A 25,825-nucleotide genomic window follows, 5' to 3' on the forward strand; every position below is an offset into this window, starting at 1 on the left:
GTATAAAGGCCGCAGTCTGGTTTAATCTGTGTGGGTTTCTTTCCCCCAAACCCACCACAGCATATACTGTATTTATATTCTATCGTTATACATATATTCTATTTCTTTTCTACACAGTACAGAGGACACCCTCGGTGGAACACAGACGATCGAAGACAGACAGTTTGATCTACATTTCTTGTAAATACACACCACTTGTTTGACTTCTTATGTCAACGACACTACACATATGAATTTCTCAAGAATAGACAAATTGGCCACAGACTTTTCTAGTGCACTCTACTCAAAGTGCAAATAGATGAGTATGTCCTGTCCATCTCTTCAGTACTGAACACAAGTACAACAAACCCCTCAACAGGATTACACTTCAGCTGATAAAACACTGCCAGCCCCATTTCACCAAACCACTGTCTTTAGTGTAGGTCTAACACAGTCATGTATTTTGGCACACCAATTTAGACCTAAAAAAATCCCATTATACAAAAGTTATACTGATTTATACATGAAAACAGTCACCATGTAAGAAGGCCATTTTTCCATTTTTGCCAGCTTAGATGATCTCTATTATTATTATTATTATTATTATTATTATTATTATTATTATTATTATTATTATTATTCAACCTTAGTAGTAGTAGCAGTAGTAATACTGTGTTTTTTTTATAAATAAAATAAACTCTATTTGCTCGTTGTTTATTAAAAATCAGTTTTCTTAAATCATAATGAATTAAATGCTCACATAATAATATAATGATATAATAATATTTATTAGTATTATTATTATCATTAATATTACATTGTTAAATAATCAACAAATTAATGAATTATCCATCAATTATTAAGAAATAGCTCAAATAATCATTAATAATTTTCTTTCATATAATTGTGGATCCAAGCCGATTGCTTCTACATGCTGCTTAACAATAATGAAGACTATACAATACTCACTTGCATGTAGAGTTTATCGTAACACAAGTCTAAATTTATTCAGCAGCAAATCCTTTAGAAAAATTCAATCGATGCTACGTAATTATTTTGGTAATTAATATGAGTAAATGGCTACATACTTGTCAAGGATTCTTTTTGCTGACATCCGTTCACTTAAAGTACATATCTGTGTGTGGGTTTTTACATATATATATAATTTAATATCTTGCTTTTAAAATAAGCGTACTGTGATGAATCATTAACAGATTCTCTTTGTTCAACTTAGCTATTATTAATGATGTACTTTTGTGACACACATCCTTTTAGGGACACTTTGTAATTGCTTAAGTGGTTTAAGTATTAGAAGACCAGAATGCACTTCATGAAGTTCAAGTGTTGCTTAAACTTGAATTGCCACTGCTCAATCATCATAATAACAGTAACTAATTAAGCATTACTTAACCAAATGTGTGTGCAGGTCTGTTGGAGAATGCTGGCAAATGCCAAAAAAAAAATAAAAAATCTGGTTATGGATAAAATGTTTTATTTTGATCTGATTTCTAATTTAGTCTTGGCTGTTTTCCTGTAAAAATTATATTGGATAAAGAGCCAGTTTAACAAACACAGTGGCACATGCAATCAGTCTTCTTACAGAAGTCTATTTCCCCACGCAGTGAACGTCAAGCTTGGATCGAGTTGTTGGATCGCTACTGGGCCGCAGTGAAACGGACATAAGCCAAATCGGTTGGGTTTGTAATCAAACACTAGCTGTCAAAATTCTCATTTTACACTTTTGGAAGTAACCGAAATGTAAAATTCTAGTATAAATGTATATGTAGTTGAGATACACGAAGAAGAGAAATATATTTCAGTTCATGACATTTTTTTGTCTGATATATAGTGTAAAAAGAGTTTTCCCATGCGTCTAAATATATAAACCCATATTATTTCCATTTATAAATGAAGGCATTATGTGATGTCTGAATCATTAATATGTTCAGTAACTTGTAATGAGTGTACATTAACTCACAACATGAAAAATAAGCTCGTTAGTCATCAAGACATCACAGAGCATGTATGTGGAAATTAATTAATTAATTAATGTTGACAATTTTTTTTCATGAATGCAAAAAGTTCTAGGAACTCGTATCTTACATTCCAAGAGAAGAGTTTCCTGGTTCAGCGCTTATATTAAAAATTAGAAACAAACAGAGAAAAGCATGAAGACTACAGCTTGGATTCACAGATGTTGGCCAGGAATTCAGGCTAATCGTGAATATCAAATACTAAACAATTAAAAAAAGGAAAGCTTTAGCAGTAACGTGGTAGACGTGAACGTTTATTGTAAGGTGAGAGGGTTCAGTTACATAAGGTAAATTACACAAACATGGCTCGCATTAAATCGCTTCAGCATCTGTACCCGAGTCTATACAGAAATTATGTAAGCAGTGTTAGTCTAGAATCTACATCAGGAATATATAATTTCCATAAATGTCTAAGAATAAGAGTCTCTGTGAAGCACTAAATTCATAATGTGTTTACTGCCTGATATAGAGCTACAGATCAGGGACAACATTATTCAGTCGTACAGAAAGAAGTGACAGCTGTAATTTAGGCATAGTGGCAAGAGGCATTATTTATTTTGAAACACAATGCAGGTTGAAGGCTATGCAGATGGGCTCCTGGGTGTACAGCCTCATTTTTCTCGTATTATGTCCAAAACAATATCTGTTGGTTTCACAGAGAAAAATACCCCTTTTCTCTCATAATCTCAAAAACATTCATTGCACGTTTCAGAAAAGAAGCCGGAATAATCCAGACTGACCTTCTCAGGATCCATAGCTGTGATGACCCAAACGCAGTGGGCGTTGTTCTCGTACTGGACAGGGTAGTTCGGAGAGGTGATGACACCTTTGGGACCTCGCAAGTTCAATCCACATGTTCTTGCTATTGCCATGGGGGGAAAAAAAGAAAAGAAAAAGAAACACAACAAGAAAGTAAGTAATTAAGGTAGGATCAAAAGTTGATTTCAAACTATAACAATGGATCTAAAAAATGTAATTAAATTAAAGCAGCTTAGATCACATTTAGAACAAATAGTAAAAATTAATTACCATAATCTACATGACTTGACAAATGATGACTTTTTCTATGACTCAAGGGTTACACATATTGCCTATTGTTCCATAAGGGGTAGTAATACTGTAGCTCAACTGATTCCCTGTATCACATGTATGGAGCACTCATCAAACTCATATTAGGGCCTTTCCAAAACTGCTGGAATTAAAAAGCTTAAACATGTCCAGCTTGACAATGTAGTGAAAGCTTTCCAAGAGAAGTGGATTAGCCATTAGCAAAGCAGAGACTAAATCCTGAATGGGAGGTTCAACAAGTTCACGAGTGATTTAGTCAAGTGGTAGGAGGAAGAGGTAGGAAACCAAATCTAAATATATTACTCAGAGTTAACTAATAACCTGTACAGATACAGGAACACCAACGAAAAAGGGAGAACGATTTCTGTTTTCTCTCCATAGCTTTCCAGAAAAGTTCACAAGGCTAAAGATTTGAGCTGGCACTGGGATCCTGTGGGATGTAACCAATAAATGGCAATAAATAACAGGACAAACAAAAAGCGCCGGTTCATTAAAATGAACGTACTGCATTCATTTATTCATCATTAGTAATTGCTTGGTCGGGGTTGTGGTGGATTAAATTGGGCTAATAATTTTTTCCAGACTTTGGGAAATGAAACAAACTAAATGAATTACAAAATAATGCAGCTCCAATCAAAATGAAAAGAGTGGGATTTAAAAAAAAAGAAAAGAAAAAAGGAACATCTCTAGAATTTTCGCTGTTTTAGACCATGCCCATTTCAGGTTAAAATAATGTGAATACACAGACAAATATTTGGAGCACTACAGTATATAGATAAAGACTGCATTGCTCCACCCCTATAGTGACAGGGAAGGTATGAGATTTCTGCGGCACACTAAAGGTATATATATATTTCCTTTTACTGGATTCTACACAAGAGTTATTTTCATCATATAACATCCTATAGCAGTGAACACACTAACATAGCTAGTCCACATGTCCACTGTACACCAACCATGACATGTAAACAGTCATTTCAGTCAGGTTTCAGTATTAGTGGACACCACTGCTGATATATCAGTCTTTTTCCTCTACTGCTTCATTTTATACTTCTCTCCTATTCTGTAGAGAGGTTTTAACCGCTTTATGTGTTTAATCAGGGATTATCTTTGACAACTTAAAAGAACAGCCTGGATTCTTTACGGTCTGAGCCTCAGTGGGACAACACTAGGGCTTTGGAAATGTGGAGTGTGAAAAGATTAAGTTGGAGATATGGTTTGGGGACATTCTGTACCTAGTGTGAAATTAAAGATGCAGATATATATATGTATGTAGATAGGAGGGGGAAAAAAGGTCAAAGAGAAGCAATACCATAACAATCAGATTTGCTGATCATCAGTATAAAAACCTAGACTTTCACTTGCCATATTTGCAAACTGATCTTACGTGCATCTCTAAAAACAGATCTCTAAAAACAGAATGTTTGCTAATTAAGTGACAGTCGATGTGTTGAATGAGCAGTCGAAAAGGAGCTCATTCCTCATTTACAGGTCTGAAGCCTGCACTATAATTACATACTCTCATGAGATCACCATGAATTCAGGATGAATTAGTAAATGATAAGGCTAAAGAGTTTAACTTACTGTTGTAGACCTGCAGCCTTCAACTTAAACTTGGAAAGCTATTAAATATTATCTTTAAAGAGGATTTTTTTGTGATAAAAATAAATAAATCTGGATCCATCATCAGTGTAAAATTGCACAAAATAACAACAACAACAACAAAAAAAATAGAAAAACAACCCCAAACTATTTTTTGTTATTATGCAGTGGGTAAAAATACTGACATTTGTGTCATCTTTGCCTTTCAGGGCAGGAAAAGTCCAGGTTTCAGCTTCTACATCATATGCAAATGTTATTGTTATTAATCGATAATGAATAATAAATATAACATTAAAGGAAAGTAACACTATTTCCAAATTATATTCCCAACTATTTTCACTTGAGGAAATACAAAGCAAGAGCAGCATTCAGTAATGAAAGTATGAACCGGTTTGCTTTTATCACTGATATAACTGAATATCTCATTCAAATGCTATTTTGCCATTTGTATCATTTTATTCTGAGAGACGATATTTTCGACAAACAAGAGGAAATGGACACTTATTTTACAAAACAGATAGCTAACGGTTACAGAAAATTGCCCACTCACATGCAACCCACGAGCAAGTCTAACAAACTGGGGATAAATATTTTACACCGGAAATAAAATATTGTTTTTTTAAGAAAAGTAAACCCATTCTAAGCACAAAAAGTTTAGCCAAATACTTGGGGGAATTTTCCCAGGGTACAGATACAACATGAGAGTGTTTCTACAAGAGTGACGTACATTGTTGAGTCACTTTACTCCTGTACCCATGATAACTAGTCATATTGATGAGCCTTGGGTGACCCATCACTGGTTTATTGCATCTCCCTCCTCAGACCATCTGCCCTTAATGATCTGGCCCTTGTCAAAGTCACTAAGTGCTTCATTCCTGCCCATTGCTCCTGTATCAACACACTGACTATAAGAACCCCTGTCTCCTTATTCATTCATTCATGACTGATTATGCATTCACTGATGTTACGAAAAAAATCAAAGTGTTCATAATGTTTGGTCCCATCTGTGTATTATTTTCCTTTCCAGTGTATCAATGACATTTGCTACATGAAACCTTTAAAACAGAGAGATTATTAATGGTCACCTGGTAAGAGAACACGAGTTCTCATGCATTAGTCACATTTCTCTTTCTGTATCCACGGCTAATATTTGAGCTGCTTCCTCAAACTCCTGCTTACAACTTACGAACTTTCAGACATGTTTGGCAAAGTAAGCAAAAGCTTAATTAAACTTGTGCATTTAAATGAGGTTTCAGTCCAGGTTAGTGTATTTGTGAGATGCAAAGAGAGGCATGGTGGGTAGGTGCTCAAAATGACAGAGCATAATTAAAGCAAACATCATGTCTAATTAAACTGTTAGACAGATTGCTTTGAAAATGCATAACATGGAGGGAAAACAATGAATGAATGAATTCTTATACATACAGGCACAGAGAATGCTATCAAGAAAAGGTTGCTGGTAACTAGCTACGATTAAACCTCAAATTCCAGTGAACCCAAATATATCAAACTACTCACACGCCAGTCTTAAATTTTATTTCATGTTGTCCTGTGTGAATTCCCATATAAATCTGCTTCTGGTTTGATCGGAATCTTTCATGGTACTGAGCAAAGCGTTTTTTTTTTTTGTGCGATCGTTTCGTTTACTTCACTTCACAAGCCAGCAGAGTTTGGCTGTGTAATTACACACATATAATTTTACACACATATAATCAGTGACATTTTCATATCTACGACTTGACGACTGCTGTTTATTTATTCACTGGTACATTCCATGATAATTTATTTCTAATTCATTTAAATTAATGATACACGCACAAACGAAAACAGTACACAGCTAAAATAGTATATTATGAATAAAATAATTGTCACCGAATTTGCCTCTCGATGTGGGGCTCCCAGTGCCATGAGAGCTGACTTTGATTGTTTAGCTCTTCAGGTGCTTTTTGCTTATTTTGAAAGAGTTTTTATTTTGGTCCTGCCTTATTATTGGTGAATTACCCAAATGTGGTCAGCTCTTCTGTGTTTACTTTGTTTCTCTTTCGTTTCTTTATCTCAGTAAGGACATGTTGAATGTATTTATGTATTTCTAAGCCATATTTATGCTGGGTTCTGCTCAATTGATGCTGCCTTCCTGATTTTTTCTTTTTTCTTAATCTAATTATTATTATTATTTTTATAATTATATCTGATTGCCATAATAAGCCATGTTGAGTATACGTACTTGGGTCCTGCTTTCATGAATTGCACATTACACTTAAGTTGTCGCATCACTGTACATTATGTGCCCCTGTGATGCCAAATACTTCCCGAGCTAAAACACTGTACTGCACACAGTCTTTCTCCCCATTGGTATGCATTGCACATCTCACTTAACAGGATCTGACAGCATCTTTACAGAAAGTGTCTGCTCAGGGCCGCATTCACACTCACTTCGACAGATCGGCCTGTGGTCACTCCAGGCGGCCAGGGTCTCCGTCACTCTCTGGCAAGTGATGCTCTTTGATCCCTGCAGCACATAGCTGTCATCACAAGAGAACTGGATGCTGGCTCCAACACTAGAGTGAAATTGGAGAGAAACATTTTATTTTATTTTTTTTTAAAAGGTCCATCGTAAAGCTACACAACACACTGTAGTTCCTCTCTTATTTGTCATAGGTGTCTCCTTCATTTCACAAAGCACTTGCATCAACACATCTTTCCAGTCAATAAAACAACTGCACTTGTTCTCTCAATATGTTTCGATGTTTTAAATATATCTACATGCCTTAATTCTATTTCACTCCTCTTCTTGTTTCATGCCATGCTTCCCTTTCATTTTTGGCCAGCAGGTAATCCTGTCCTCCAAGTCTACAGCCTCTCACGCGCTTCTACCTTGTTGAATGTATTTTTATACATTACAGAGCTCACTGACTTCTGTTAACACGAGTCGCTTTTATCCAGTTAGCATTTAGAGCCATGCTGCTGGCTGTACAGCTGCTTCGTAGTCATGATCACGCACTTTCTCTCAGTGAGGTACAGTAATTCTCACTGTTCCTGGTGGTTTAAGGAGGTGAAACAGCACACTGTTGGGTCTTAATGTGTTAATTTCCAAACCTTCAATTTGACTCAGAAAGGTTTTATAGCACAATGGGATGTTTCAAATGTAGTTCAAGCTCCCGTTAGCGAGTATTTACATATAACCATTTACAGCATTTATTAAAGCTATAAATAGCCCATTTCCTATAGAACTCGATACAGTTCTGGACAAATTTTGCTTACAACCCCTGAATTGTATAAGTGTACATTGGACAAAAGCATCTTTTTCTTCCCCAGTTAAAAAAATAGGCAGTTACAGAGCGAGCTAAAGATGGTTAACTTTTGTTTTTTAAGAGGGTACACTACTGCGCACAAAGTCTTACGCATGCTTATTTAAAATAATATATAAATTCTGTTACAGATGATGATTTTATGACTTCTGCCTTAATGAGACCATAAAAAACGTTAGAAATTTTGCATTTCAAAACATTACCATTACATAAACATTGCATAATACACCGTTTTTCATTCAAAGACACATAATGATGTCTGTCAGGTTTTTACTTTGAAAAGAGACTCAAGCACGACGGTTAGAGTCTCCATGGAAAAAAAAATGTGGGAGCTTATTTACAATGATTATTCCTTAAAAAACTGCACAAATTACACCCAACTCTACCGATGCATTCTTTTAAGCAAAGGGTTAACAAACCAAGCCTTTGTTAGTCTAGTTTATTACTGCTTGCTACATTTTAAGGTAGAATAACTGCATTATTGCTTTACGGCATTTATTTTATTAACTAATGGGATAAAAAATAATTCCAGATGGAGGACTGCTGGGCCTTGCTGTGTCTTGAGTAGCAGTGATGGGACCTGAGCTCCACACAGGAATCATCTCCCAGTGGAGCTTGAGACCTATTGAGCAGCTTTGACTTTTATGTCCTTTGCAGTGGTGATGGAGGATCAAACTACATAATGTCAAACAGCAGGGCTGCCTCTAATTACAACTGTGCCATGAAACTCCCATTACACAGGACAAGTGCAGCAGATAAGAGGAGCAGAGGGAGCACCCACTGGAAGCTGGAGCCAATTCGTTTCCCATTCTCTGGAATCCCTGGATCCGGACAGATGTCTGCAGTCAATCCTCCTTGGCTCACTGAACGGAAGAAAGAGCAAAGAAATGTTACATGAAAAGAGGAAAAACATATGACAAAAAAAATCATTTTGCTCCAACACTTGAGCAAGGATACAGTAATATCTTGTATGAATTTTAAACATAAGCCAGAATTCTGTAAATAAGACCTCTGAGGTTGTGTTTAGCAGAGTTAAGAAAAAATTATATTAGCATATTATTAGTGATACCTGTCATGAACAAGGTTTAAAAAAAATAATAATAATTAAAAAAAAAAAATACACTAAATCATTTTATGTTATAACAAGATCAGGACCCATTAATTTTAATCACAGTGAAATTTTACTCTATTGGGCTATAAAATCAACCCCAGTGTAGCTGCTTGAGCTCAACTGCACTCACTCCTGATTTCCATGCGGTTTCTTTTTAAATGAAATGTTTCATTTGGGAAATGCTAAAATGTTACACCACCTGTTAGAGAGGTAGAATGGGGACTTTCACTGAGCCGAGAGCATACGATTATGAGGAAAGAAACAACATGATTTCAAAGTAGTTTATGAGACTTGCAGATGAGAAAAAAAAAACCCAAAAATCAAAACACCATAAAACAACAAATAGGCTGTTGTGTGGAAATAAAGTGGTTTCTTTTGGCTGAAGGAAGGTGTCTTGGTATGCTGTGGTGGATTGCATGCATAGATGAAATGCCTATTCTTTCTGTGGTGACAGGGGATTGAACGATCAGAGGCTCAAGGCTATTTCCATAAAAGGAGGGGGGGAGGGTTAGTTCAAAAATGAATGTGTGAGGGAGAGAAACAGAGTTAGATAGAAAGAGAGGAAAAAAAAAAAGAGAGAAAAGGTCAAAGCACACGTCTGTCACATTCACCAGCTCTCCTGAGCCTCAGCATGTTTGTGTTCGCACCTCAGACACTACATCACTCTGTGGCATTGCCTGGGTTCATTTACTGGCCAAAATCACATTAGGTCATCTCTCGGATTTTGCTTAAATCATTGAGCACCGAAACATTGAGCACCTCCTTCGCACTCTGTGTCCGTCTGTCTGTCAGTCTCTCTCTGTCTAGTGCTTGGAATAAGATTTTCATTGCATCCTTTTTTTTTTTAAGCATTTTAAAATCTAAAATATTTCATATCATTTCAATTCAATTTAATTTCATGTAACAGCAAACAAACATTTTTTTTGGATGCTACAGTATAGCATTAGATGCTTCATCAAAGACCTGACCTGCAGTCATCAGTATAGACTAAACGCTTCACCGAATTTTGTGGTAAATTGGTTGATAGCCCAGGGCTACAATCAGGAAATATAGTGAAACTCTGTCTGGAGACACTATAAATGAGGATATATCTTTAGTATATGTTAGACAGGTAATTAGCAGAATGATATTACCTGCTCAGTGCCAGGGCTAGCCTTATCGTCAGCTGAATAACCCTTAGCTTTCTGTCACAGCTTACAAGTCAAGAAGAAGCTCTTTCACTTTCACACCCAAGTCTTATTCATCTACACAGTTCGAGTTCCTGGAGTTAAAGTAGCGTCCAGGTAAAAAATCTCAAGTCACCAATAAATAAATCAGGATTGAGTTCATAACTAAATATGATTACATTTTTTTAAATGGAATACAGACTAGAGTTGTGTATCACACTTTGTTCCTGTGTGGTGGTGATGTTTTTCCATGATCAAAAGGAGCAAATACAGTAAGAAGTCACATGAACTTTGCAGAAGAAACAAAGACCACATTCATTATCGTGAACGCTGTACTGTGCATCGCGTTTCCATGTGGTTTAAGTTAAGCTACTATGTTTATACTTTGGTAAACAGAACTAACTAAGATACTAACAAAAAAAAAATAATAATAATATTTTTTACACCTATGTTCAAATCCAAATATGGGTATGATCATGTATGTATAGATACAGGTTTAGGTATTTAAATGCAAGTCCACAGCTTCCTTGAACAGTAACTTGTATGCTAAAACATTTTCCATCAACTGTCATACCTTTCTGTTTGATTTGGTCTTAACCTTTTATTGCTCTTTTACACTTGAAAAGTTCACTGAGATCATCACAGGTGATTATAAATGTCTTCTATCCTATACTGGCCTCTGGGAGGTTTATATATTGTATATTGTATAAGCATACTCATTCCCTTAGCAGTCATCCAAGCTCGATGTTTGTTTGCAGAAGATTTATTATGCTTACCGTATAAACACCCTATGAGACGAATTGTTTTCTGATTTACAATATGACGTGATGTGCAAGGGAAAACTTCACAAACTCATTTCCATGTATACGCATTCTACAGATAAAGTAAAGTAGACCGAAGCAAAAAAAATAAATAAATAAATCTCAATTATGATTGATACAGGAGTGTTTGATGTATAATTAAGGATTTGAGATTTTGTCAGATGTTCATTTTGATACATCTGGCTAGATTAAACTGAAATAAGGCAAACAAGCAACCTGGATTCTGAGGACTAACTGCTTTCTATTTCTTCTTCTTCGCATTAAAATGTGTCTACTGTATATTTTCTGTGTTTTGAGGGAACATGCTTCAGATCTGCTCCTGTAGCTTCACTGCTTTGAACTCATTTGGATTAAAGCAAACCGACAGATTTCTGAAATGCACAACTACTTTTCTTTCCACTTTTGCTGTGTGGTTTTGTTAATGAAATATTTACTTATGGAGACTACATTAATGAACTCTCCCTGTCTTCTCGCATGAGTGAGTTCAAAGTGGACTTACAGACTGCATTTTTGTGGCTAGTGTCCTTATTCGGAAGCATTTTCACACCTCTGGACTTCAGCTCGATGGCCTTCTTCACTGTAGAGAAAAAGAAAAAGATGAAATGTTCTTAAAAACATTAAGCCTTCCCTGCTATGCCCCAAAGAAACATGGTGGCACAATAGCTTCAGGTGAACTTGAACACCTTCACTTCAGGTGAACTACAGTACAGTATCTGCAACAAAACATTTTTTAAAACATTGTTCATTTTCAGTCTTAACTTTTGAGCTAAATTTATACAGGTATATAAACAGTTATTTAGAAATTAAAATGTGGGGCCTTTATCCTTTTTTTTTCCTCCACCTCTCACTTATTCCCATTCATGAACGAATCATGGCAGTATGAATTATTTACTGTTACTATACTTTTTATTATGTATAATAAAATTGAAAAATGAGACAATGTTGTTTTTTTTGTCCTTCTGACAAAAAAAATGCCAGAGCCTGGAAATGTGAATTTAAAGTCTGTCATGGATGATAAGAGCAAAGTACATCAGATGAATTTCACCTAAGTAAGTAACATACCCTTGATATCATAGACATAAAAACAAATTTGGCAGGGAATGTCATGGAGCTGCTATTTGTGTTTGTATCAAGCTAATTTAGGCTTCAAGGCCACTGAGGAGATACACGCTTGTAATTATGTTGGGTGGGAAGCCAATTATGAGCCTAAAATCATGAGATAAATTATTTTTTTGTAATTTTCTCACAGTATGACATCACTCCATATGAGGCCTTTAATGAAATAAAAATGTGGAATAATGAGAAACCAGTGGGCTAAAGCAGCCTTCTTTTAAAATAATTTATTCTGCTAGTCACATAACACACTAACCGACTTCTTAGCAATTCTCATAAAATGACAATTATGAATCACACGTTTTACACATACATATATGCACTAACATGCACCCAATTCTTTTTTTGTTTTCAATCCTATCACATAACACACCTCAGATGCTAAAGGTCCATGAGCAACTTTATATTCCCAGTCTACAAATCCCAGGCTCTGCCCAGGACACACCACATCACCTGCTCATTATGCAAATTGTCTCCCAGATCATCAGCCCATTTCAAGAAAACAATATAAAAATGCCTTGGTTTGCATTATTCATACGAAAGATGCAAATTTCCCTATTGCTGTCACAATTTGTTTCCTGTTTTAAATATCAGACGTGATGCGAGCGCTGGCAGAACAGCTTACTGCAGCTCCGTGTCTCTACACACACCACGCCATGTTATTTAGCTGTGTTACAAATACAGCAGACCAGGCATCATGCAGTTGCTCACTGCCAAGTGCTCAACGTGTACCAGCCTCGGGAGGGCCTCTCCTCACCACACTTACCTTGGTACTGGGCACTAAATCCTTTCCGCCGATGGTTGCTGTCAGATGTGAAGTGCAACCGCAGCCAGTTCTTGCTGCTTATGACGGGTGATGGCAGATTCATGCCAGTGAGCCTGGAGTGGGGAAAAGTAGCAGAATTTAATGAGCAAAATCGGCAATAGAAATCAAATGCTTGAAAAGGCAATTTGCGCTGTAAAATTATACACGCTTTCTGTAAAGCGAGACAGGAAAAGGGCAGCACGTGGGTGTGTTTTCCAAAAAGGCCATTAAGACTATGATAAACAGGATAGTGAGGCTATATTTTTTGGACTGAGGCCACAGCATACACTCTTATTTTGGCTTTTTGTCATTGTATGTCAACTTGACTGATTGCATTCACTAAAAGCAACAGCTATTAAAAGGTGTGTGTACACTCACCGCAAACCGGTAGAATATGCTGAATGCATAATAAACACTGCTTACTATGACATATTATTCAATACTTTACTAACAATACTCAGATTACTCTAACATACTGTACTATACTACTATAATAATCAGGCTTACTATACTACCACAGATTACATTATATAGACTATAAATCACTATATCATTACTATGTATACAATCAGGGCTTACTATGTTTTACTATACCATTACTATAAGAATCAAGGTTTACTTTACTATATTACACTATTGCTAAAATAATTAGAGCTCACTATGCAATACAATAAAATAACGAGCTAGGTTTACTATACAATCTATACTTTTTTTTTTTTTAAATATTATAGAACCCTGCTACAACAGAGGTTGCTATATGTTACTATACTTTTTCAATATTATACTATTACTACAATACAGCAGGTTAGACAGAACAGTATTCTTTGTAGCCAGAAACCCCATTAAATTGGGGGGGGGGGGATAATAATAATAAAAATAATAATAATAATGACACAAACAGCGATACTGAATCATTTGGCTTAAGTAACACTTGTTAAAGTTAATGCTGAAAAATTTATAAGAAACAAAACAGGAAATATACTGTTATTTAAAACATTATTCAGGCTTATGTCACTTGTCAAAAGGGACTTGAGGTGTCGTGTTGCTGTAAAAGCCACCATTAAGTAGTGTGACTGAAACTGCTTACAAAAAAGAATTTTACGTTCTGACTTTCCTCACAAGGGAAAATCAGTATATCTTGTTTTTATAAACACAGGAGAATGTGTGGTTGCAACACCTCTTTGATCTTCTGCAGCTGCATCATCTACCAACAACAGCTCCTTTTCTTTTCTTTTCATTTCTTTTCTTCACATGTTCCAGGGTGCCTATTAAAAGTTCTCCTCTGGTGGAGCTTAAGGTGTGTAAACTTTGTGCTATTTGATGTGAGCTCTCTCCATGCCTTTTTCTGCAGTTCATGGTGAAGGCGCTGCATGCTGCGTGACACAATAGCAGCGCGACTGTGAAGCTCTGGGGCATCTTTTTTAGAGCTGGAAACTGGCTTCCTTGATCCTTAACTTGTCAATCCTTAAACATCATGAAACTAACTACCCTTACACCACCACCCCCCACCACCACCAGCCCCCGTTTCATGCAGAAGTTGAGTGCTGCAAGTCACTGGTGATCTAACCCAAAATAAAAATAGCAATTATCCTTAAATCCCATCACTCATTACAAAATCATTACAATCTCTCTAATGCATTATATGATAACATTTGAAGTAACCATTCATTCATTAATTTTCTACCACTTTTTATCCAAACTACCTCGGGTCACGGGGAACCTGTGCCTATCTCAGGCGTCATTGTGCATCGAGGCAGGATACACCCTGGACGGAGTGCCAACCCATCGCAGGGCACACACACACTCTCATTCACTCACGCAATCACACACTATGGACAATTTTCCAGAGATGCCAACAACCTACCATGCATGTCTTTGGACCGGGGGAGGAAACCGGAGTACCCGGAAGAAACTCCGAGGTAAGGGGAGAACATGTAAACTCCACACACACAAGGCGGAGGCGGGAATCGAACCCCCGACCCTGGAGGTGTGAGGCGAACGTGCTAACCACTAAGCCACTGTGCCCCCTTGAAGTAACCAGTTAAAGATAAAAATGATTTATTATTATGATTTTATTAATAATCATAATAATTAGAACAGATATGCTGGAATTAAACCTGAAATGATTAGAGCAAGCATTTATCAAATGTTTAGAGGCATGTTTTGGAAACATTGGAAAATGCCAAGGTCATATAAATTGTCAAGTCCCCTAAAGCAATGAGAGTCAAGGCCCTTTTTGGAGTGCTGACCACTGGCCACCTCTACACTTGCATATTACCACAATACCCATAATTCTCTCTGGATTTGGTATATATTACATTTGAATATGCTCAGCTGTGTAAAACTATGGACACTTAAAAAATAACTTTGGCAATTTTTAGCCTGTAAATCTTTTTTCCCAGTATTGAGGTCCAGCCAGTTATTTTTACTCTTCTACCTGCTCCATCTAAAGGAGATTGAGGGAGGGGAAGAGAGACAGAGAGAGAGAGAGAGAGAGAGAGAGAGAGAGAGAGAGAGAGAGAGAGAGAGAGAGAGAGTGCATTGAAGTCTGGCATTAAGCTGCTGTGACTTGCAATTAACATAGGGTGCTGTTCGAGGCCCCTCTATTTCTTTTCAGGAAAGTGAAGATCAGTGGAGCGTAAAGGGGCAGTGGGTGCTGAACAAGCAGTGGATGAAAGACATAAAAGAAAGTCATGCAATGTAGAGACTGTCTGACATGTAGTTTTAGAAACAGTTTTCATGTAAAGATAAATCACAATGTTACTTTCCAGATACTGTTCTTGTGCTCCGATTTAATTGGAATTTAATAAAAAGTCTGTGTGTCCAAAACCAGAGATAAAATCATAACCCATTTTTTAAAATTCCAGCTCTGTATGTTCTGAAGATTTAAGAAAGATCTTGCAGCAATCATTTTTAACCGAATCTGATCTAATCTTGTTACTGTAATCAGTGTCGGTTACATGAATGATACTGAATCGTTTATTCTCAATTAGAAGCATTCTTAAAAGCAATAGCTACTTGGTACACATAACGTGCTTTGCCAGAACTTTTGATTCGAACAGTGCCATCACCTGAAACATGCGATTGTTTAGGTACTACAGCACAGCCGAAATGTTCGGATGCCACCCAGCGGAGCCAGACGCATCTCTGATCGACGCAGTAAATTTGAGGAAAGCCTTAAGTAAGAACTCTAATGAATAACTAAAGAGCATTAAAGTCTTCAAAGAGTGGAGAGTCTTTATTTTATTTACAGGCTGCTGCAATATTCATCAAGCTCATCTGTACTTTAAGGAATGCTGGCAATAAGTGTTGAGCGCTATGTCTACATATCACATTAGATGGGGTGCGAAGTTTTGCACTTAATCCTTCTAATTTCATAAATAGATTTGTTATTATACATTCCTCAGTAACTGCTTTATCATCACCAGAGTCACGGTGGCTCAAGAGCTTATTAAGCATGAGCATGAAGCGGTTAATACATACTGGATGGGCTGACAGTCCACCGCACTGCAATATGCCCACACACATTTGCCTACTTATTTACACCTGGGGCAATTTAGACCATCCAATCCATCTACCAACATGTGTTTTGCCAAAACTGGCTAGACTTCCTGGGTGAAAAGCATGGCATATACTCCCCCCCCGATCAATCACAGTGACACTAGCAAATCGTGGGTGTCTGTGAATTCATGTATGCAGAAGAGGGTGAACAAAACTGTTACGAATGTCTTACACTGCACTGTGATGCAGCAGTTCAGAAAGAAAAAAAACATTCTGGCTTCATCCTCCCCGGTTGGTAGTGGTAGGCCATGTGATAGTGGAGAGCTGTCCGGTGGATGGGAAGTGACAAGTGACCAAACTGGGGAGAAAATGGGAGAAAATAGCCTAGTGCTATGTTTCTGGGGCAAACTACAACTGTTTCAAGAGCTACTCATTAGTCTCACTTTTAAACTGCTGCTTGTGCAGATATTTTCGCGCGTGTACCTGCCTGTAGTGTATTCTACCCAAAAGACTGGCTCTATTTTCAAAATAGATAATAAATGGAAGGCTAATCTGAGCTACTGTGACCATGACCTGGTAGTTAGTAAGGAGGAATGAATGATGGTTGTAGATTTAAGTTATACTGAATTTAGTGTGTAATGGCAACGGTCAATCCAGATTCCCACTCTGTTGTGAACAGATGAATTTCTTTGGGTCTTCTGAGTCTTGGTCTTGAGGACAACTACTGTATACTCAAATGGGTTCAACAGTTCAACATTAATGAAGCAATACGAAGATAATGGTAATGCTCAGCATATGATGTAATCGGGGTGAATAATACTTTTTTTTTTTTGGTTTGTTGACCAGCATATGATTTGAAATGAGACTTGGGGCATTTTCCACTTTATATAGTTCAAAGAAAAGACATGAACACATGCAAATTTATGGGAATGAAAACAGTGGTAATACTGAAGATTTTTATCTGTGGTAAGGGGATTCTGTCTGTAAATGTATGGGCTACAATAAAATGACTAGTAATGGTAACGAAATGACAAACATGTGGCGATTAGTAAAGTCTATTTTAAACCCATTTGACTTCAGGAAACATTACCATTGGCACAAAAAAAGAGGTATATATGGTACTTCAGATTGAATGGATGTTCTATTATGCGGAATCGTTTCCAGAGTACAAAAGTCTGCAAGCAAAATTAATGGCAATGAATTATAATAAGAGATTTTAATGATTAAAAAGTCAAAATATTTTGCACAGTAATGTAAAACAAATTACAGCACCGCCGCATCAATTTCTGCTTAAAATGCATGAGATATAGTGCTGTGGGTAGGATTTTTAAGTTTGAAAAGCAATAACAGGTTGGTCATCTATCAGCTTTCAGCATTATTGCCCCTGTCTTTTCGTTAGCTTTTTAAAACGTCCTTTTCTGGCCTGTGCCTTGATAAATCTTTTTTTTTAATTGAAGACTTCCAGAAAAGTAGAAGTAAGGGAGATTTGAATACTATTGTACTATTGTATTCCCGTTCTACTGAATGAACAAGTGAACTGCAGTTGATTTTTGTGATGCATCTGCACTTTTTTCTGGGCAATACAATTCTTGCCAATGAGGATGAGTGATAAATATGGACATCTACATTTACTCTGGCTCTAAAGCTACAGCACTTAAAAAAAAAAAAAAAGAGTTGACACTCAATTTTTAAAAATCCCAGTCAGTCAATCTCCTTAGGAAAGAATAAAGTAAAAAGAGACAGCAGTCCATGATTAAAAACTATGCCTTAATATACAGTAGCTATGTGTTGGAGCTTCTGCATTTATTCAAATCAGTGTCTCAGTGGCACTGCTGCTACTGATGGTCCAACACGGATTCCCTAAAGACTGCACTTCCTAAAACAGTTTGTGTCCAATTCACACCAATTCTTCGGTGGATAATCTCACATGGACACTGTAAAACTGCTGCTGTAAAAATAAAGATTATGGTGCTGATACTGAACGTTGTTTAAATACACCTAATAATGTTTTCTGTTCAGCGATTTACTACCCTGGTGTGTTCACCTGTTTTGTGTCCAGTCATTTATTAGTTGCTTATTTATGTCTCTTTGTTTTTGCTCCATTTATCACAATTTCTAGTGTGGCTTAATTATCGTTTAGATTTTAGCATGGATCTGTCTTGTATATATTGCATACTGTATACGCTCAAATACACACACAGACAAATACATATACAGTAAATAGTGTGTGTGTCTATTCCTCTGACTGGCTGTCACCCTCAGGCATTTGTAATTTTAGTACGTTTCTTCGTACCGTTCTTTTTTTACCTAGAAAAGTGCTAGTCGAAATATGCACATTAGATTATGCTGAAGGTACATTTCAAAGAAACAAACAGATAGGCATCCAGGAAAGGTTCAGTTTAGTCCCCATTTTCTGAAACTGTTGGGCATTATGTAACACTAAGCTGATTATTTATTTATTTTTAACAAGACCACCTTTAGTGCTTCAGAACTGAATCCTTCTTTAAACTCTCACAGACAGAAAAAAAAAAAAACAAGCCTTGTCTCAGAAAGAATGCAGCAATGACAAGGCTAACATTTGTTTGTCTATAAAATATCATTTAGCAACTACGACTTGAGGGTGATTCTCTCAAAACATTTTAATTAGTCTGAAAGCAAATCAAAATTGGCATCTGACACCGCAGGAGTAATGCCGTCATGAAGTCCTATATTGACTTATTTCCATTTAATGAGCAAATAGAGCTTTGCAGCAATGGTTGATGGATTCAAAGAGGATTTTTTTTTTTCTTCTGAGGGTAGCGCCACATTCCAGATGGACCATTCACGCCGGGAACATGAGAGGCAGCAGGACACAAGATTGATTTTGCTCAAATCTGATTTTCATTTGACACCAGCGCTCACTGGAGCTTGGGATTTTTTTTTTTTTTGCTTAGGCTACATTGCAGACACTGCCTCTGAGCAGATCTAATTCGAGCCACATTCAACCATTTCAATGACACTCTCTCAGAGGCTATTAACTGACACTGTAGAATTCTCAATCTTGACTTTTCCACCTGCCCCCTATGTCCTATGGCTAGAACTTTAAGCAAAGAAAGCAGGGGCTCCAGATCCTCTTAGTGAACGGTTTGCCTTAACAGACCGTATCAGTGCTGAAATTATATCTGTCAAATAGCTGCACGGATTCATTTCCACACATATGTAACTCAAATGGGGGAAAAAGTGATAAAGAATTCATTTCATCTCCAAACTAGTGAAATAATGCTATTTCAGGAAGAATATGTGATGTTGGGTTGGAGTGTGGTGTATAGAGAGAGAGAGAGAGAGAGAGAGAGAGAGAGAGAGAGAGAGAGAGAGAGAAAGATAGAGAAAACAAATTTTTTAAAAAATTAACTGTGACAGCACTTCATTGCATTTGCCAAGCCAACCAGACTGCCTCCTCAATGCCTCCCTCCATCATGAGCGAGGACATGTTTATTCACAGAGCGAGAAGTTAATGGAGTTCAGCCATAGTCGCCTCACAGGATTTTTTTCACTGTGGTGGCACTCAAAATTGGTCTGCCATTAGGCAAGAGGAGGAAAGAAAAGAAGTGTGAAGGTTAAAAGGCAGATCGAAGCAGGATAGAAAAAGAAACCAAGAAACTGCAAAGAAGAAGGATGTGTATAGTGGTAAATCTGAAAAGACCGAGCATCTGTTTGGCAACAGAAATAACTCATGTGAACAGTAGAGGGAATGTAGCAATGTGTTTTCAAAACTATCAGTGGGATCAATTGAGATGGCAACTCGTTTCCTTTACAGAGTGTAGAATGGAACAATCGTTCCAAAAGAAACCTCCTAGGAGTGCGTTCAAGTGAACCCTGCCATTAAAGGAATAGGATTAGCTGCTGGGTTTTCTTTCATCACCAATGAGGTGGTAATTTTTCATTGATCGTGCTTGGTTCATTATCCACGGGTCTCATGTCCCTCTTAATGCGTGCCACATGCCAAAGATGAGGACAGATAAAACCGTTCTGCTCCCGGTGGAAGTCACGGTCTGTTTACTCACCATATTGATGGCGCTTCTGTGCCGCTGATCTCCAGAAAGTCATATCTGTCCTCCAGCTGGAAGTCTGTGAACACCAGTGCAATGGTGTCTCCTGGCTCGGCCAAAATACTCCATGTGCAGTCCGCACTGTTCTCGTATTCTGCGGGAAAGTGAGGACTGGATATTGTTCCTGTTGTCCCTCTAAATGTGCCGCCACATGCTCCTTCGGCTGATAGAGAGACCAAAAAAAAAGACTGTCATACAACCAAAAAGGAATCCTATTCAGTTTCAAACGGATGGTAACCTCATGACATATCTTCTATCATGTATTCTAACAGTAAACATGAATGTTATTACATTTATATTTTTTAAGCATTTACCCCAATAATGAGAAAGCATCCACTACAGGCTGACTTTAATACATTTAATAACATTTCCATTTCAATTTGATGAATCTGACTATTTAAGACTCAAAGATTAAAACAACTTTCAGGATATTTTGCTTTGTATACTGAGACTGTAGATAACATGTCCACTGAATTATTTCCTGTAACAATTCATTTAATCGATTTAATAACGGTAAGGTAATTGAAAACAGAGTGTGCATAATGTGTGAACGGCTTGGTGAAACTTTTACGGAGAAGCTGCTCTCAAGGCTCACTTTGGACCAATTCTGAGCTTGTGTGTGGGAGAGGCTCGTAATCACACGACTGCTTTCACACAAAATAATTCCTCTGAATTTAGAATGTCTTTTTGTACACACAAGCCTAGATATCTTTCACACACACATATACCTCTGAAAAAGCTGAATAGAGTTAAACAGTAAAGCCTCAGAAGAATTATTTTCCCATTGCTTGTTTTTTTTATCTTATGTTACTCCTGTAAAATCTTACCTCTACAGAACGGTGCTGGGAAGTCCCACGATGCACCACTCCCAGGACTCACGATACACGTGAGCACAGCATGTCCTTCCAGGACGTATCCCATCACACAGGTGTAACGGATTTTGTCCCCGATATTGTACCTCGTCCCATGAATGATTCCTCTTGGTATCAACCCAGGATTTCCACATGTGTGACTCGGCAGCACTAGAAAAATGGAACAGAGTAAACAAAAAGATAAAGACATGGGTAAATGTTTCTGACTGAGAGATGTTTCCCTATAGGCTCTGATGAACACAAGACTCACTGCTAGCCTCTTTGGGTCAGATCAGAGTCTTGTTTCATCTTCTTAGAGCCAGACAAGCCAAACTCCAGAGGGTTCATGCTTCATGAGAATTTTCCTTAAGTTTTCACATCTGAGCCTGCTCCAATATTCTTAGCAACTCTCAAAGCGCCTCAAACTCACCTGGTACGTGAGGCACTCCTTACACGGTTCAGTGATACTTGCACAAGACCTTTGAATTTAAAAAAAGATATGGAATACACGTAGAGCGCAAGAATGCAGTGGAAGTGCTTCTCAACAAACTTAAAGTGCTACTCTTGAATTTTTGCCTTCCTCCCTGTATGTGGTCTGCTTTTACATGAAACATGCAGGTTTATCAGGGATGGCTGATATAAATGAGCTGGCAGGATGAAGCTGTGAAAACTGATGATACTGTCTTTCAAAACTAGAAAGATATCTACATATGGTTTCTTTTTTTTAGCATTCACATCAGCTTAAATATTAGTGTTTCAACAACTGTCAACTATATACAACAGTTCCTTCTGAGAAATATCTTGTTTTGTGGGATTTTATCTAGATTACACAGAAATATTTTATAATATCTATATATTGCGTGCTTATATATATATATATATATATATATAAAATTACCATTTGTTGTGAGAATTTATTCGAATTTGTATACGTGATGTATATGCGATGCTGTGGATGATCTCTCTACCCCAGACTGTAGATTCATGTGTCATCAGATTCATTAGTTACACAGTCGTGTCAGATGTGTGCACAGAGTGAACGACCCTATACTGCGTTACTCAACATTAATCGTTTTATTGTTGTGCTGCTGGTGTTGGTTTGTTGCTTTTCCATCTAACCGTAAGATCACAGGGTTGACTTGTCTAATATTCTGCAAACAGCATCTACAATGATGTAGACTCTTGCAGCTTTCCTTAATGATTTTTTTTTTTAAAGAAAATGCAACATGAAAGCCTACACCTAAGGTCAGTACGTGCTGTGTATCGCACGTGATTTGGATTCAAAGTGTGCTTCTCTTGTACAGCTTTCCCAAGGGGCATATCAGAGAGTGTCGCTGGATCGTGTCAAAGAGGAAACAACCATGTCAAAGGCAGAGATCCCCTGAAGGCATATCAGCCTCGGCAACTAGTCTGGCTAGCAGAGGCTATGACGCGAGGACGTTGCTTTGCCACCTCCAATGTGATTCAAAGTTTTAGTCGGTTGGTGATTGAGTATGGTGTGCACTATGCAATAGAGAAGATACACATGAAAATTCATGTCAGGTCACATAAAGCAGTGTTGGATATGCAGATTTATCATCATTACTGCAAAATTGTAATTTCATGATACATGTCTGTGTGGGTTTCCTCCAGGTTCTTAAGTTTCCACCCACCGCCTCTGTACTGTACATGCCAGGTGGTAAACTGGATACGCTAAATTGGCCATAGATGTGTATTACTGTGTGTGCACATTACGCCATATGATGGACTGGTGTCCTATCCAGTGTCTATCTACTACATAGTGTTCCTGGAATATGCTCTGTATCCTGCAGCACACTGAACAGGATAAAGAAATGACTGATAAATAAACAAAATGGGTTTTTGCGGTACATCCAAAAAAATTCTCCCGTAAGCTTCCTGTTTGAAATGTACAAACAGGACTTTGAAGAACATAGTCTGCACCACTACATTTCATTGTGTTTTCCGTATAATGGGTAATATGCCTTGAAAGTCAGCTTCATCGACAGCATTTTTACAAGGCGTGATACAGCTGTATTAAGATGTTTTTATCTGCGAAATCAATCTAGAGAACACGGGAGTGAAGTGAAGAGATTTTAAAATGTTTCGGAGCCCTGAGGCAACTGACATTTTCAGGCCTCAGCAATTAGCATAATAGCTGCAAGCTGATTTTTCTGGATTCACAGATGTATGCTGCTGAGTCTCCAAATATCACATTTCTCAAAATATCATTTTTGACTTATTGACTACTGGTATTTTACATAATGAAAATGAATATAGACCTCATCATTGCCAGATAGTGACATCCAGTCTTCTTTTTTTAATTTTTTATTTATTTTTTTTTAATAAAAATGCCAAAATGCTGTCCAAAAGATAAAAAAGACGACTACAAGGATCTTCACTGTACACGTTTTTATTTTAAACATTTAGAACTTTCAATTGATCGAATCTGAAATAATTAATTTTGCAAATGTCTTCCTCCTGAGATGTTCGGGGACTGGAAGAGCCATGTTCATTAATCATGCTTTTAATTGACACAGTCTTCTGCTGCACCAGCTTTGGAAGGAATATACAGTTTGGTAAACATTTGATTTATTGTCTGATTAACAGTCGGTGGCAAAGAAGAAGGGTTAATTTACTAGAATTTAAATGCAGCAGCAAACTGCATTTTTTTTTTGTTTCGTTCCAAAAGGTGTCCATTTCATTTGGCTTGTCAAGAAGCAATTATTCATGATGTACTTTTGTGTTCGTGGACACACCTCTTCATGTGATCCTGACTTTTATTTGTTACAAAATATATTCCTGAAAAATTTAATGTGAGGTTTCCATGCGTCTTTACAATAAACCAATAGCTCAAAAAACGAACATGTAAACATAACCAAAGACATCTGTTCATTCATGCAATTATTTGACCAGCCAATCATGTAGTGCGAACACAACAGATAATATTATGCAGATACAGGTGAAGAGCTTCGGTTAATGCTCACATAGAACATCAGAATGGGGTAAAAAAACATGTTCTCTGTGACTGACCACAGAATTTTAGATGGTTCGGACTGAATATTTTAGAAACTGCTGATCTCTGGGAATTTTACACAGCAGGCATCATAGGTTACACATCAAGGTGTGAAACACAACACACTCAGAGAAACAGCTGTGCGAGTGTAGATGCTGTTTTGATGAGAAAGGGCAGATGAGAATAGATAGGAAGCTGACAGGAAGGCTACGCTAATAAGCACTCTTTACAAATGTGGTAAGCTGAAAAGCATTTTACAAAATGTCTAACCAAGTTGTGCTACAACATCAGAAGGCTACTAAAGGCTCCAAGTGCTCCAAATAAAGTTACTGGTAAGCGTATGAGCTTACTGTCATTTTTATTGTCATCGTTGTCAAATGCTACACGATACATGCTCGTTATTCTTATTTATTCTTAATTTATCCTTTATTTCTACTGCAACATAACTGAGAAAGCTCATGAACTTTGAATAACGTTCTCATGCCACTTTGTTGACAAGTGACCACTTAAGACAGTCAGTGTCTGTCAGTATTTTTGGAACACTTCTTTGTAGTAATGATGTTGTCAGGAGTCTAACTGTAGCTCATTTGAATAGCAACCACACCAGTGATTAATGTCAGGGAACCTAATGGCCCCCTCTTTTCATTTCCCTGACACAGTACGAGATCAATAGAGCAGTTACAGACTGTCACAGGATCAATTCGGCTGCTTGAGCCGTTTGCCCCAATATACACACACACAAATGACCACAATCTAAAAATATTTCATGACTACTCATCGAAGAAAAGCAAAGCACACTGCAAACATCTCTGTGTCAATATCAAAAGGAGCTACAGCATCTTCCGTCGATACAAATATGTGATACGGCAGAATTTAAACAGTATGTTTAATACAGAGTGTAAGGGCAGCCTGCTGAGAGTGATCATTAAAAATTGACACAAAGTTCTGTGCACACACAGAAACTGTAGTGTGCGAGAGCAGTTCAGTAGGGTGAGCACTGAGCCTTATTGTGCTTGCGAGTCACGGTGCAATTTCTCACATTTTTAATAACCGCTCTGGCTGATGCTGCTTATTTCGGTCACCTATTGTAGTCTTTATTTAAAATGCTGTAATAATATCATAATATCTTCAACATAAACCTCACCAGTTTCCAGCAGGAATGGGCATAAACAGAGCTAAACAAAATCCTCCACGAAACCCTAATTGATGGAGTAAGCACTCATTTCAAGATTATGTGTTATTGTACATGTATATGTACTCTGGTCGGGGTGTGTGTGTGTGTGTGTGTGTGTGTGTGTGTGTGTGTGTGTGTGTGTGTGTGTGTGTGTGAAGGCTATCAAATGCTTCCCAATTCAAAAGCGTGGGT

The 25,825-nt window shown here is 37.3% G+C and overlaps 1 protein-coding gene across 6 annotated transcripts in view; it reads right to left on the bottom strand.

Moving 5' to 3' along the window:
- LOC113655221 (CUB and sushi domain-containing protein 1) overlaps positions 1–25,825 on the bottom strand; it is a 334,957-nt gene that overhangs the window by 103,009 nt on the left and 206,123 nt on the right. For all 6 annotated transcript variants that reach the window (XM_027165618.2, XM_047811980.1, XM_027165619.2 and 3 more), the window contains 7 exons: positions 21,423–21,617; positions 20,551–20,758; positions 12,968–13,080; positions 11,588–11,665; positions 8,772–8,853; positions 7,116–7,240; positions 2,753–2,874 (listed from right to left, as the gene is read on the bottom strand). In XM_027165618.2, coding sequence (XP_027021419.2) covers positions 2,753–2,874; positions 7,116–7,240; positions 8,772–8,853; positions 11,588–11,665; positions 12,968–13,080; positions 20,551–20,758; positions 21,423–21,617 — 923 coding nt within the window. The remainder of the gene's footprint in view (positions 1–2,752; positions 2,875–7,115; positions 7,241–8,771; positions 8,854–11,587; positions 11,666–12,967; positions 13,081–20,550; positions 20,759–21,422; positions 21,618–25,825) is intronic.

The sequence above is a fragment of the Tachysurus fulvidraco genome, chromosome 4 (genome assembly GCF_022655615.1).
Source record: "Tachysurus fulvidraco isolate hzauxx_2018 chromosome 4, HZAU_PFXX_2.0, whole genome shotgun sequence".
NCBI lineage: Eukaryota > Metazoa > Chordata > Actinopteri > Siluriformes > Bagridae > Tachysurus > Tachysurus fulvidraco.